The sequence below is a fragment of the Curcuma longa genome, chromosome 2 (assembly GCF_044706935.1).
Source record: "Curcuma longa cultivar G26 ecotype Majalengka, Jawa Barat chromosome 2, ITB_CL_G26_1.1, whole genome shotgun sequence".
NCBI lineage: Eukaryota > Viridiplantae > Streptophyta > Magnoliopsida > Zingiberales > Zingiberaceae > Curcuma > Curcuma longa.
This window is the reverse complement of record NC_133862.1, coordinates 2,799,116-2,811,666: the sequence shown is the minus strand read 5'-3', so window position 1 is coordinate 2,811,666 and position 12,551 is coordinate 2,799,116. Positions and strand designations below refer to the sequence as shown.

Genomic DNA, 12,551 nt, shown 5'->3' with positions numbered 1-12,551 from the left:
GACACATTATGCGCATAACTTATAAAACCACCCTTTATTTAAGTTATCTATGTTTGATTCTATGACTTACAAACCTTAATATGTCACACAACATGCCTTCTTTTGGGGGTGTTTTGGGCCGATATTTTGTGTGCATAATCAACAAGACTTGTTCTTTATATGGAAGCCACCTTCAAATATATATTTGGCTTAAAAATAATTTTTCTTTAGCCAATTATTTTTAACATAGATATATATCTATCCACATAAAATGCACTAGATCTACCCAATAATTTTTTTACTTTGGTGATAGTACTAGTTCAATTTAGTAATATATGTGTAAATAGATTCATAAGAAAACTTAAATATACTGATCACTTAGTAGTAGTCAATTGTTCGTTATCAATAATCAATTGATATGATGAACAGTCGAGTGATCAATTGAACAAAAAATTTTCTGTGCCCATTTTTACCTACAGTAGTTGACTGGTGATGATAGCAATCGATTATTGATAATAGTCAAATGCCCTAGTCAAACTATGAACTTTTTGTTTGCAAACCCTAATTTAATAATCAGTAACTCCTTATAGCAATCGACTAATAAGAGATCAGTTGAATGTCACAGTCGAACGGTAAAATTTCTATTTTCTTTTTCTTCTGCCTTAGTTTGGCAGCTTGATTGATCCTTATAGTAATCGACTAATAAGAGATCAATCAAGTGCTATAGTTGACCTGCAAATTCTCTCTTCGCTACTTAGGCATAACAATCAACTCATACTTATGGCAATCGATTGATGTGAAATCAATCAAGTGTCTTAGTCGAATCTCAAAGTTTTTGTTCGCAATTTTAAACGTAGCAATTGATTGCCTTGTCAAACAATTAGCTAATAGCGGTTCAACATCATTTTTCTAGATCAAACATGATGGTTTTCACCACAAGCAGTGATAGATGTTCTTCTTCTTCGTGTTCTTCATGGAAAATTGGAGGAAAACTAAAACCATCTAAATTTAGATTTTCTTCCTATATTTTTTTTTACGAACAATCATCCTTTTGTAACAATAGATCAAATCTATTGCAAAACTGACAAAAATTGGCGCAAACCATTAACCTAATGTTATAAAATCAATAAAACAACTTGAGCTCTGATACCAATTGATAGAACCACAAATTTACAACATGCATTCAATTATCTACATGAATATAAAATAAATTCATGCTACAGATATAGTTTTATTGAATTTTATAGTAAAGATAAACATAAAACAAAGGAGGGCAAAAATAAAGAATCTGATTGCAGTAGAAATGTCATCGTCTCAGCCTCGTCTATGAAATCCAAAAATCCTACGGAAAACACGAGCGGACCTTCCATAGGATGCAAGGGTGATGACATCATTTTTTTTTGCCAATGAAAAGCGTGAAAATTTATCAGAATGCCTAATCCTATAGGAACCACACCCTGTATATAATAGTAGACCAAATTCTATTATCAGCTCATTATTAATAACAGAACGAGATAATAAGTTCTATATGTATAAATTTACATCTAATTTATCAGAATACCTAATCCTATAGGAACCACACCCTGTATGTAATAGTAGATCAAATTCTATTATCAGCTCATCATTAATAACAGGATGAGATAACAAGTTCTATATGTATAAACTTACTTCTTATAATTCAAACCCGCAAGTACTTTAATTAGATCACTTTTTAGAATTTAATCGAATATGACATAATCGGCGTGTTATTAAATTAACATGTAAGCCTATCAATTGAGAAATTATATCCAACAACACACTCAAGGCATATGGTTCAATCATCTTCGATCTAACAGTTGGTGAGATGTGCAATAGATTGTTCCTCCTACTGTAGTATTATCAAATAGTACATGAGAATTTTCTCAAGTTTTTGTTATTATCTGTCGATTCTTCACTTGTATTTTCTAGACAGATTTGTTTTCCTATACAATTCTTATTAAAGATGCTGTAAAACAGGAACCTGAGATCAATCAGCCCAGAAGCTATGGCTGTGGACGCAATGGAGAAGATGGAATCACCACCTTCTTCTGTGCAATTCTTATCTGTTGTTGATTCCCAAAATGTTGTGACTGGTATCATCACATTGCATGAATTGGTTTCGAAATGCTTGTGATCTTAATTCATCATGTTTTCATCTGTTTTCTATCCTCAGCTTTTCCTTTGTGGGCAAAGGCATCTGTTTTTTCCGTTGGTAGCAATTAGTTTTTGCTATGAGTGCTGGTTATCTCTAATAAGAAAAAAAAAAGATAGCTTGGCGGCTCCTGCCCATTCAGAGTTTTGAAGAAGGATTGGATCATATTGGGTCAATTGTACGTAGTCTTACTCTGCATTGTAAGAGACTGTTTTCACTACTTGAATCCGTAATGACAAGGTTATACGGAAACAACTTTACCGTTATGTTAACTAACCATATTGCTGGTTAAGTGATTCCTGTGATATATTCAGCAATTTGATTATGAAGCTCCTATTGTGCCTAGTGTAGTAAGCTACTGGTGGTGTGTTATGAAGCTCGTATTTTGTTAAGTTTTACCATTGACAGTTTTCTTGCCACAGCAAAAATTTCAAATACAAAGGTTGATAAATTTGATTGCAGCACGAAATTTTGTAGATAATGACGCATTAGAATTCTGATTTTAATTTTCACATTCTTACATCAAAATATGGGGAAGTATTGAATTTAGAATTTATAATTTAGAATTTAGAATCCATAAAATTGAAAAAAGTTCTTTCATTCCAAAAAATAGTTTGAGGAATATGACATGTCAGATCATGCAACAAAGTAAGTCTTGCCTAAAGATTTACAAATAAATGAGATGATGTGAGTGATCATTCATCATCACTTTTAATCTTCTTTGTTTTCTGTTTTAATCAAAAATCTCAGCTTTAAGATGAAAATTAGGGTATTCATTAATTGATTCTACTGAAGTTCGCATACCTTTGGAGGTATATTTCTTCAACAATCAAAATCAACAAAATTAAGGAAGATCAACAGTTGATAAGTTCAACTTGATGGGGACTGTTGATATCTACTTCACTATCGGTTAGCTGCTCCAGTCAGCTTTGACTCTCGAGTGTCTCATGCAACTAGAATTCCATAATTTTTCGTCTTTTCTCAAGTTCTCTATGCAGCTTGGTTTTCAATGCTTGTGACACAATATAAACCAACAACTATGTCCTCTGAAACTTTCAAGTGTGGCTTCCCAAGCTCCATTCAGCTCAATCTCTCATTCACCCATTAATCTTCTGGCAGCACCAATTACTTATGGGTCATGATTGGACATAATCCCCTCGCGATCTACAGAGACATCTACCTCAGTAGGTGGCAGATTTTTACCGCATCAATCACCAAGCAACTAAGGTTTCACTCTCATTCAACATGAAGTGGAAATTACATGCAACATTAACATGCATTCGCATGAATGCTTACACCACATCGACCAAACTAGAAACAAAGAAGCCACCAATTCTACCTACAATGCCTCACCTGGTTCCTTGTCCCTTATTACCATCACTAAAAGTTACACTGGCAAGCCAAACTACTCTGGCATTTGTTTCTGCTATTTGTGAAGTTTCAGGTTTTACTAATAACAAGCTCAACTAAATTGAAGCAATGAGGTTCTCACTGTTCTCTCCTTCATCGCAGCAGAAGCTTCCTCAGAAACATACCGCTTCCTTTTTGCTTCTTCGGTGCAATCATGAGCACTTCTGTATCAGTCCCACCTATCTGATTGCTAGTAGGTGACTTCACTTGCGATAGATTTGTGAAACTTTTTGCTGAACCTTTGTTCAAGTATTGGTCATCAGAAGCTACAGCTGTTGGTGGTTTGAGTGCTTCAGCAGATATGCTTTCCTTCGTGTTTGGCAATTGCAACATTATCTGATCCTCTTCTCTCATGTGATCGACTAATTGAAGCCGATGTTTGGATTTTGCAGTGGCAGGCACGTCTTGCGGTGAGGCCAATGCTTTCAACTGTTTCCCCAGGTTTACAATCGTTTCCTGGCAATCTGCAAGCTTTTTGGAAGCTTCAGCTATATCGCAGTCCTGTATGAACTTAGTGAAATAAGTAACTAAAAAGCAATTTAAGAGTGACAGCCAAACCGTGATCCTATACACTTACTGCTTGAATTTGCTTTTCTTCTAGCTGCATGGCATAGCTTGGAGTTGTTTCCTTGGATGTGACACTGTGCCGCATCGCCAAAAATTTCAGAAGACGCTGGTTAGCCACAAGACTTTTTAGAACAAAACTCAAAAACGGGAAAATACTTCACACCTTTCAATCTGAAGCTGTAATTCAAGACATGTTGCGTCTAATTCCTCACAGCAATTGCTTTTCTCTTGGAGTTCAACTTCCAGGGTCTTCGCAATTGAAAGCTGTGTCCCAAGATCTTCATTAATAAATTTTTGTTTGATAATCTGGTCTTCAATCTGCCCCTTGGATTCCTTAAGTGCTGCTAGTTCTAGTTGTAAATTGGAGACGTTCACTTCTGACTCCCGAAGTTGAGCCATCAGCATTTCATTCTTATTAGTGAATGTTTTCAGCACTGATTCAAGATCTTTCCTTATAGACTCCACGCTCGTGATCTTACACTTCAATTGCTCATTTTCATCGTTCAGTTTGGTCTCTGTATCATCCATTCCTGACGAGAGATAATGACGGTGCATTTCATCAGTAATATGTTCTTCTTCAATTGAATCTAACTTATCCAACTCTTTAGATGGATCCAAGTGTTTCCTTATCGTTGCTTTCATGTCTGTAACATCTTGAAGAGAAAAACAATGGTTTACAATCCACTCCAGAGTCGAAGCTACTTGAGCAGCAAATTGCCCGAGATCAACCTTTCTGCACTGCAGTTCAATACACACCGAAACAAAATTCTGTAGAACAGTAGCAAGCTCAGAATTTTCCCACAGAAATGAGCAGGCAACATATCCATTTGCCAAAGGAGATCTTTGAGATATAGAATTTGCTTCGGCATCTCCAGATGACATCTCCATTCCATTGCTTTTGCTAATTTTCTGAACGATTCCCTCGACCAATTCAATAAGTTTACGAACTGATTCTTCTAAGTTCGACCGACATAGTTGGGTCCTGCTTTTGCTGTCGAAATGATCTCCCTCAATAGTATAATTCAAGTTATCCAGGGCCACTCTAACATCATCAAGAATGGCACTGAAACTTTTTTGCATGATATGATGCTTTTGTATGATGACCCTCAGAATGTCCTGAAGCCAACTTGGGTGGTTTTTGAATGATGAGTACCTCAATTGAGTCTCAGTGTTTGCATCCTTAACTGGAACCAACTCCTTGCCTGTTGCTTCTGATAAATCAAGTCCTGCATAAGAGTCCTTAGTCGTAACACACGAATTATCATCTCCAGACACACTCAGGGAACTTTCAAAATGTTTGTCTGAGGAAACAATGGCAAGTTTCTCCATCTCAACAAAGTCATCCATCAAACTCAATTCTGATATTCTGGCATTTCTGCATGATGATGCGGCTGGTTTTTCATTTTTGAAGTGTTCCAATTCAGAAACTAAAGCAGAAGCCCATGATTCAGCACAGCTAAGGACATCATCGTTCGCACCTTGCTCTGAAATCGAAGAAACATGAAAGTCCCACGACAATGGGCTGCCCTTTGATGGCTCCAAAGCTTGTCCTTTTGAGAATCCTTCAAGTTGTTTCTCAACCTGTGATAGCTTCGATGTGATACGCGCAAACATGACTCGTGATGCCTGAAGTTCATTGTTTTTCTTGATCAAAGATTCTTTGAGAATCTTGTTATCATCTTCAATGGCATGTAGTCTATCAACAAGCGAGAAGGCACTCTTGCTTGATGCATCATCGTCGGAGACAATACTCTTCGAGCTGAAATCTTCACTCATGAAACTAGGCCTTTTCTTCCTTGCTTCAGTGGAATTAGCATCCAGCACTCCAACCTCACTTCGCATTTTAGCTAATGCCGTTGGTCCCGGAAGTCTCTTCCTGACCATGACACGCAATCTTTGGCACTCTGTCTCAAGCTTACTAATCTTCTTGACATTCTCTAGGTGTTGTCTATGAGCAGCATTTGAGGATCTGTTACTGTAATCCCTCTCCTCATTTCGAATCTCAATCTCCTTCTGAAGCATGCACATCTCATACCTTAGAGAAGCATTGAGTTTCTCAGATGAATCAAGTCTACTCATCACTTCTGTGAGGTTTGCTTCTACCTTGGAGTTCGACTCACATACTTCTTTGAACATCTGTTCTTTGGCCTCTAGAATTCTATTCAAGTTGCCATTTTGAACAACTAACTCAGCAAGCCTCTTATTTGCCTCCGCTAATTTATGCTCTAACACTCGGACCTTCTCCTGCTCTCTCGATATCTTTAACGCAGCATTGTTAACAAGAAACTGCTGATCTTCTTTAGTAATATGTAGCTGTTGCATGCATTCTTTTAATGCTATATCTCTATCAGCTATTCTTTCTTCAGCAGATTTCTTCTGGAGTAGCACATCATCCAATTTTTGCTTTAAAGAAGCGGTTTCTGCTTCTGCTTTTCGCCATCCTTAAATATCAACCAGGAAAAAAGTGTTAACAAAAGCGTTCCATGCACGGTAAAGCAATTAACACATCTCTATGTAAATTTTGATCATGTTCAACCTGCAATTGTTTCCTCAGATACTTTGGTTTGCTCGGCCAAAAGCTCATCTTTAGCATTGGACTCACGGCGAACCAATGAGAGTTGTTCGTTTAAATCTTCCAAGAATCTCTCTAGCTCGAGGATCTTCTCTTTCTGAATGAAAATGCAAACAATTACGAGATCGCTTATTTGGTAACAAATTCGGAAAAACTAAAAGATACAACTGCTGTTGATTACTAGGCATACATTGCACATGAAGAGAAAGGAGGACAAAGTGTTGCAAGTTACCTTGATGGTTTTTTCCGAGGGCTTCTTCTTCCAAACCCATGTCTTGTTGTCCATGATATTGACAATTCTGTAAAAACATATCCAAGTCAAGAGTTCAAGGCCAGACCATAAGCATACTCTCTCCAACAAACAAATGGAGAAGGTGTCCTGATTGATCAATTCAACATTCATGAAAACAATTTCGACTAAGCATAATGCGAAATAGGGATGGCAAACTCTTAACAATAACAATGATAGGTTCTGAAAAAGGTCCTTTACTACTTGAAGGATCAATAGAAGGAACAAAATGCCAATTCCAAATAGAATGAATATTCGGGAGGTCAGCTTTTAAGTGTGTATAAATTGTATTTTAAATTTATACGATAAATAAATCGAGAGGAAGATCATCAACCTCTAGATGAGTATGACGAAATCCGAAATTATCAGCATAGTATGACTTATTGAGCCCAATATGTTGCTGAATCCAAATATATATGTCAGTATTTGTGCCCACAAAAAAAAACAATAATAGATGGTATTGCAGTCGGAAGAATCAGAGATGGCCTAAATTCTAACTATTACATGAGAGAGAATTGCAATATTGCAGTTCATCCATTAGCACATGCATTGAATGAATCAACAACGTAATTTCAGCTCCCAACATGGAAAAGTAAATATTCTTCAGATGGAGAGGATGCTCAATAACAGCACAATAAGACAACTGAAAAGCTCATCCATTCCAGAAATTCATAATGTTCCAGGGACCATTCACACGATTAACACCAAAGGGGAATATCCCAATATTAATTAGCGCAAAAAGGAGGCGAATTTAGGGTTCCTCATTCCTCAGATGACCCAACCATGCTTCACAAGCATATTTCCTTGGGAGTGCAAAAAACAGCCTAAATCGGATATAAAGAAAGAAGAGGGAAAAAAAACAAAATTTTAGCTGATGAACAAGCGCAAATCCAAGATAACAATCCTCAAAACAAAACTCGCAAAAAGGGACCTAAAAACATTGTCTAGGAAACTAAGACAGACACCACCAAGAACCAATCCGGCCAACGAGCGCTGAAGAAACGCCCAAAAGGAGACAACTTGTGAGAGACACAGCGTGAAACGGAGACAAAAAGATGAGATTGGTGATGTACGTTTGCTGACCTCAGAGCTCCATTCTCAGCAGGGGAGCAAGGCAGCAAGAGAGGCCCCGGCAGGACTAGCGCATGCACGGTGAGGAAGAATGAAGCGAGAGCAGAGGCGGAAGGTACACAGACGTTGTAATGGTGCACCAGCTCAGCTAAATGCTTTTTTTTTCTTTTCCTTTTTCTTTTTTTAAAATATTAATAATATTTGATAAATATATTTTTAAAATATAAAATACCCCTTTTTCATTAATAGATTTGGAAAGGTCCCACGCGTTGAGTGAGGATTGGCTCCTTTTAAGAAAAGAATTATGATAACAAATTCTTTCGAAGATATCATATATTATGTCAATCGGTTGTTCATATGTTATCTCAAAATAGGCTAAATGGATCATACTTGACCTAAGTTAAATGTAGCTTAGTTACAAATTAAAAATTAATAATAAAATATATAATCTAAATAATAATTTTTAAATATTTATTTTAAAATTATTTTAGAGTTAAGGATAATACTAAAGAGTAGCAAAGAAGTGGTGATTAGTGCTTAGCTCAAATCTTTGACTTGGCATGCTAATTACAATCAAATGGCATAATTATTTTCATATCCAAGATAAATTAAATTCAAAACTAGATATTTTAATTAAAACATGTTTATTTATTAATTGCAACAAAGGGTCTTGGTAGGTGTACTATTGTTATCATATGAGTGATGGTGATAACCAAAGCTAGTTGGAGATAAGACTACTTCAATTGGAGTCCACACCTATTCAATTTGCTAAACTTAGAGAGAAATAATTGAATAAAAATATTAACCATATATAATATTGTTCTTCTATTATAAATTGAAATTATTTTGTTATTATTTTCAAGATAAAAACTCTCAAATAGCATATATGATAATAAAATTGAAAATTATGAATATATAAAATGATATATAATTTGTAAGGGAGTATATATATATATATATGAAACTTTGCCCTTTTGTCAATATAATCTTGAAATTTAGAAAACTTTATCACAAATCTCATCAATTGATAAGAATGAAATAAGAATTAGGCTAAACGTCTATTGAATTGTTAGTGAAAGATTACCTACACAAGTAATCTAGACAGTAGATGCTTGAAATATACATTCCATCTAAATATAGCTAGTAGATATGTCTTTTTTTTATTATCATTTCTATCCATAAATTGAGTGAATCTATTTTGTTTTACCTTAATTTTATCAAAATTCTAGATACCTTTAAGGGCTTGATGACCATACTTTCCAAACCTAACTTTTGCACTATTTTATGGTGAGTAAGAGGCTGATTGATCTCTACATGTCAATAAAGTTTGCAAGGGACTCTTCACCTTATAATTGACTCGACGATTGGTTGAATGAAATGTTCATTTATCATTTAGACCTAATTTTCATAATAATTATCTTTGATTGAGAGTTCTAATAGTAGAAAACCATATAATTTAGAGGAATAATATATTTACTCCATATTTATATATTGAGATAACATAACCTACTTCATACATGGTTATTTTCCAAGTGTTTATCTATAACCTTCATTTCTATTAACCCTAACTTCAAGAAAGGTTCATAAATTAATTCCATGTAGGCCTTCAAAAAAAAATGTTAGGAAAGCTAAGGCAAATAGTAACTACATGTGAGGTCACCCATGCTCCTCATGTTTTTGTGGGTCTAATGTAGCCAATGACATATCATGCACAAAATTCGGATCCTTAAACATAATTCTTTTCATGATGCTCCACTAACTTTGGATGGGGTTCATTTTTTTCTAAAACAAAGAAAATAATTAAATAAAAAATAATAAGGAAAGGTTGTTGTTGGTAGCTTTCTCTCTCTATATCTATCCAAATTTGTCAACTAGTGGAATGAAATCCAAGCATATTTCTTTTATCTCAAAGAAAAAAACATTGCAAACCCTACGCATAATGATGATGAATGATGTTCCTCATCGATAGCATCGTTACGGTGTTCCTTTTTTTTCTTCCTATTTATATATAGCTAAAGAACATCCTTTATTTTTATTTTTAAAAAATATTTAAAAAGGCTTTTATATTCAAAAATATGTTTATTCTAATGTATATATTGACCTCAAGTCAAAGTTGACCAAACTCGATTTCACTCGAATTGAGTTTTAATGTTTGATCAATATGTTAGTTAGGTATCAAGTAGATCAGGATCGATTGAATATTTGACGATAGAGAAGTTCAAGTAGGTCACAGTTCATCGGACACTTGACATGCAAGAAGAAGTCCAAGTGGATCATGGAGGACCAGACACTTGACATGAGACAGAAAATTCAAGTGGAACACGGAGGATCTAACACTTAGTATGAGATAACATGTCCAAGTGGATCATAATTGATCGAACACTTAGCATGCAAGAGGAAGTCCAAGTGGATTATAGAGGATTAGACACTTGACACAAGATAAAAAGTCCAAGTGGCTCATGGAGGATTAGACACTTACGAGATAAAAAATCTAAGTGGGTCACGGTTGACCGGACACTTAACGACAAGAAAAGTCTTAACAAGTTATGATTGACCGAATGTTAGACATGAGACGAAAAGTCCAAATAGGTCAAGAAAGATCAGATATTTGTCAATGGCGAAGTCCTAATAGATCATGATTGATCAGATATTGAGCAACGAAAGTCTCAACAGATCAAGGGTGATTAGATGTTGAGCAAAAGAAGTCTTGATAGGGTAAGATCAATCGGATACTAAGTGAAATGTGATTTCAATCTTGAAAAAGGATGAAATTAGGGTTAACAATTGATTGCCAAGAAGTAGCAATCGATTGATAAACCTTAAATCTCAAATGTGGGGTTTACTGAGTGGTCAATTGCTTGATGAGGGTTCATCAATCGATTGGTAAGCATAACAATCGATTGTTAGAATTCAAGAATTGATTGCTTGAACTGCAATGAATAGAAGCTTCCTAAATCGACTAACCAGTTCGATCGCAAGTAAGCAATCGATTGGTGTGACTCACCAATCGATTGGTGAAGTAAAAAAAGAGTCGTTCTGCAAATTTAAATGGTCAGATCCAATGTGACAATCGATTAGTGATGACAAACAATTAATTGCTAGGCAAAAATCAACCGCAACAGCAACCACATAAGTAGGGTTTCGCTTAAAGGAGAAGGGGCCGGTTCTTAGGGGTTTTAGAGTAAAGTGCTACTACATTTTCGAACCAACAAGAGGCAATTTCAAACAACAAGAAAGCATTCAAATCAAGTTTTTCATTGTAAAGTTATTTTAGATTTCATTTATCTTTATATCTTATTTTGTTGTTGTGTTCTTGTAAGAAATTTATTGTAAGAGTCTTCTCCACTTTCGAAAGGTATCCAAGAAGGAGAATGATAGTGGGATAGTCGTTATGACTAGGTTTTGGACGTAGTTGCCTTGAGAGATGGTGAACCAAGTAAAACCAAGCATATTAGTGTGTTGTATTGAGCATCGAGTTTGATTCAAAGTTTTTGCTACATATTCAAATAACTAGCACAAAATCGAGACGAAGCGAACAGAGCTATTCACCCCCCCCCCCCCCCCCCACTAGGTTGCACTAATTTTAACAAGTGATATCAGAGTGAGACTGCTCTTCATCGGATTTACTTCTGTCAGAGCACAAAAACTAGAGATAAAAGATAAAGTCTCAGATTTTGAAGGGGTCAAATAGAGTTCAAAGACAAACTTGGATATGACATTTGGGTTCCACCTCTTTTCGGATTAGGAGGCTTCTATCAATAGAAGACAAGGATTGAAAATTTCTTTACATTAAAGATTGGTTCATCTTAATGGAAGGATTTTAATCCCCAATTAATGGTCAAGGAAGACTCTTCAAGAAAAAAAATGGACCAAAGAGCAACTTCAAAAATTTGAGATAAACGACAAGGTAATTAAAATTCTAGTTAATTTGGTACCTGACAATATTTTGTGTAAACTAGAAAATTTTAAAGATTGAAATGAGATATGGAGCAAATTGATAAAGTTTCATGAAGATCCACCCTCATTAGCACAAAATGAAGACGAGCCCAAAGAAAAAGACTCGCCGACTTATATGCAAGACGAGGACTCAAAGATTGATAGATGCTCAACATCTGAGGAGGAAGTTGAAGAAGCATCAAGCTCAAGGATCAAGGGGGAGAGATCATTGACATCAGAATAAGAGGAACCCTCAACTTCTATAACCTACAAGGAGCAACCATGTGTCACCCCTACAAGCATGGAAGGTATATCAACTTCATGCAATAAAGATAAGAATCATATTATTTGTTTTAAGTGTAAAGAAAAAAGGCACTATAACAGCAAATATTCAAGATTAATAAAAAAGAAGGTTCAAGTGGTACCAAGAGTAAAGGAGAAATCAATGGAGGTCGAAATCTTGATACTGAAAGGCAAGGAGCACATTATGTACTTCTCATGCAATCAACAGGGGCATTATCAAAACCAATGTCCAAGAGGGAGACATTCAAATAAAG

At 35.5% G+C, this 12,551-nt stretch overlaps 1 protein-coding gene across 2 annotated transcripts; it reads right to left on the bottom strand.

The window, feature by feature from the left end:
* Positions 1 to 3,327: 3,327 nt before the first annotated feature.
* Positions 3,328 to 8,138, bottom strand: LOC141821126 (filament-like plant protein 7). Of its 2 annotated transcripts, none has more exons than XM_074708503.1 (6): positions 8,071 to 8,138; positions 6,931 to 6,997; positions 6,663 to 6,795; positions 4,290 to 6,567; positions 4,137 to 4,200; positions 3,328 to 4,060 (listed from the first exon to the last, which is right to left on the bottom strand). In XM_074708503.1, exons 2-6 carry the CDS (start codon positions 6,982 to 6,984, stop codon positions 3,653 to 3,655), a joined length of 2,937 nt encoding a protein of 978 aa, XP_074564604.1. In that variant the 5' UTR covers positions 6,985 to 6,997; positions 8,071 to 8,138; the 3' UTR covers positions 3,328 to 3,652. The 2 variants fall into 2 exon arrangements, with proteins under 2 accessions (XP_074564604.1, XP_074564603.1); XM_074708502.1 differs by having other exon boundaries at positions 8,061 to 8,130.
* Positions 8,139 to 12,551: the final 4,413 nt, after the last annotated feature.

What these genes read in the sequence shown, in the direction of transcription:
- LOC141821126 (XM_074708503.1), bottom strand. Translation starts at nt 6,984, where the DNA reads ATGGACAACAAGACATGGGTTTGGAAGAAGAAGCCCTCGGAAAAAACC. An exon ending in TTACAGCTTCAGATTGAAAG is followed by an intron (nt 4,201 to 4,289) that starts GTGTGAAGTATT and finishes GATGCGGCACAG; the next exon opens with TGTCACATCCAAGGAAACAA. An exon ending in AAGAAAAGCAAATTCAAGCA is followed by an intron (nt 4,061 to 4,136) that starts GTAAGTGTATAG and finishes AAGTTCATACAG; the next exon opens with GACTGCGATATAGCTGAAGC.